We start from the raw sequence: 2,501 nt of genomic DNA, 5'->3' as shown, positions 1-2,501 counted from the left end.
CATTAATCGTCGTTCCAAAAGGGCCCAAAGGATGTTCGCTGTTCCCATGTTCCGCAATCCAGCGGGGAGGATGCGCCTCTTCAGTTCTGTGGTCCACTTTATCTGGGAAAAATGACTTCTCAGCGATGTGGGCCCCAATAATGTGATTATCGGAAATCGCCTAAAAGAACCAGAATTGCCCTTTCATGCTGGCGAGAGGGTCCTGCCTACATCGTCCCCAGAAAGCGTGAATGCACCCATCTCCGAGGCCCATGAAACTCAGGGAGAAGCTGAACAAACAAGTCTCGTCCTTAGGGGTAACTTTGCGGGGAAAGAGTGTTGAAAGTGCGCTCGAGCTTTCGGCTGCAGTTGGATGTCGAGAGATCTTTGCATCTTCACTCGTCTGCAGTCGCTTGTCATCCGTGACGGGATGCAACAAGTGGTGGACAGATCCTCGTCACAGGCGACGGTGTGCCTGCTGACATTCGGCTGTTCACTAGTGTCGATCTCAAGTGTAACGAGATGCTGCTCACGGGCGACTCGGAGGATGTCCCCAAGAAATACAACGCTCCGATCCACCCCGCTGGAGCCGGCAAACCTGCCAAGTTGACAGCGAGTAACATGGTCTTCTCGTCCACGACGATCACCGCCGGCAACGCTCGTGGTATTGTAGTGGAGACTGGTATGAACACGCGGGTGGGCTCCATTGCAGCTCTACTACAAGCCAAGAGCGGCACGGATGCATCAGCAGAGAAGAAGTGGATCCGTAACCCTCTTGGTGACTGCATCGCCAAGCACCGTCCGAAGCTCACGCCTCTGCAGCGAGCTCTACACCACACTGGGTACGTCATGGGTCTCATCGCGGTGGGTGTGGCCATCCTCGTGTTTATCGTCGGTATGATCCGCGGCAATGAAGATCCTCGTCACCCGGACAGACCCACGTACTTGACTATGATTATGGCTGCTGTGTCTGTGGCCGTGAGTGCTGTTCCCGAGGGTCTACCTGGACCACATTCGGGACGTCCCGAAGGAGATTGGCGCGAGGCTCCCACGTATCCTCGTCGGGAGGAAACCCGAGCCAACGTACCCGATAGCGACGGTCGGCTGGAACATTGTGGGCGAGCCCACGATGACGTTTGGGAGCGCGAAGTGGATCTTCGTGGGCAACGATGTACTCAACAATCCAGCGGGTATCTCCGGCAGCGTCAACAACAGGAGGAGGGCCGTCGCGTCGATAGCACTCGCGCTCTGGTTGCCCAGAGCGAGAACGACTTGCTGAACAGCTACTGGGATGTCCAGCAGGAGTTGGATGAGGCTCTCGATCAGACTGCCCGGGCCACCGGGGAGAGTGCGCAGCTGCGTCAGTCGAACCGAGAGATCCTTGCTCGATTGCAGATGCTGAAGAGGTCGGTTCACGGACGTTTGCAGACGGGGACGCAGCCTCGAGATCCGACTCCTGGTGCGGATGGGTCGATGGCTCGCCGCGCCCGTCGAGAAGGTCGCTCGACGCATGCTCCGGCTCAGTAGCCTGAGACGACTCTGGAATCGTAGCGGGGTGATACTTCTTGAGCCGTCCGACGTAAAACGTCGGATGCAGACGTAGTGACGTAGGAATGTCAAGCGTGTAGGCATCACCAATGGCTTTGATTACCGTAAATGGCCCAATAAAGCGCGGCGCGAGTTTGTTCGCGCCGAGGTTGGTAACCGCAGAGTTTCTGATACCTTCAGTCGACAGAAGCACGCGTTCGCCTGTCGTAAACGTGGCCGTGTTCTTGCGGCCGATCCTATCGGCGTTCTCCTTCTGCTTGTCTACTGCATCCTGCAGTGCGTCTCGAACATAGCGGGTGACCACTTGGCGCTGTAGTACGAAGTCGGAGACGACTGCGGAGTCGATTGGTCGCGCCGCATGCTTCGGCGCGTAGTTAGCTGGCGCAAGTGAGCTCGATGCGGAGCGTGTCACTGCGTTGACCGACGTGGGAACAGGGGATACACTCGAGATATCATTAGCAACCAGTGTATGTACCGGTTGACCCAGTACCGGTGTAGCCGCCGGAGACATCGCAGATGGAGTAGACGGCTTGTCGGCAGCTTCTTCCCCACCCAGAGTGGAGACACGCGGCGCTGTGGGATGGCCCACGGCGAGGAGAGCAGGGACACGCGGGTGTCGCGCGTTATTAACGAAGAAGGGCGTCAGCCCAGTCGACGCGTGTACCGCGTTGTTCAGAGCGAACTCGGCCAGTGGCAGAAACGAGATCCAGCTGAAGAACGACGTCGCGTAGCTTCGAAGGACGTCTTCGAGGACGCGATTTACGCGCTCCGTCTGGCCGTCCGTTTCCGGATGGGCTGCTGTGGACATCATTAGCTTCGAGCCCAGTAGCTCGAAGAGCTTTGACCAGAAGGCCGACGTGAAGCGCGGGTCGCGGTCGGAGACGATAGATTCGGGAAGGCCATGATGACGGAAGACAGCATCGAGGAAGTGCACAGCGGTATCTGCCGCGGTGATCGCATCCGACACCGGAATG

The 2,501-nt window shown here is 57.9% G+C and overlaps 1 protein-coding gene across 1 annotated transcript; it reads left to right on the top strand.

The window, feature by feature from the left end:
- Nucleotides 1-501: 501 nt before the first annotated feature.
- On the top strand, nucleotides 502-928 carry PITG_22048 (uncharacterized protein; the record flags this gene model as incomplete). The annotated part of the gene is made up of 2 exons (XM_002894692.1): nucleotides 502-849; nucleotides 896-928. 2 exons carry the CDS (start codon nucleotides 502-504, stop codon nucleotides 926-928), a joined length of 381 nt encoding a protein of 126 aa, XP_002894738.1.
- Between the last annotated feature and the right edge of the window lie 1,573 nt (nucleotides 929-2,501).

The sequence above is a fragment of the Phytophthora infestans genome, genomic scaffold (assembly GCF_000142945.1).
Source record: "Phytophthora infestans T30-4 supercont1.1064 genomic scaffold, whole genome shotgun sequence".
Lineage (NCBI taxonomy): Eukaryota > Oomycota > Peronosporomycetes > Peronosporales > Peronosporaceae > Phytophthora > Phytophthora infestans.
This window is presented reverse-complemented; position numbering and strand designations above follow the sequence as displayed.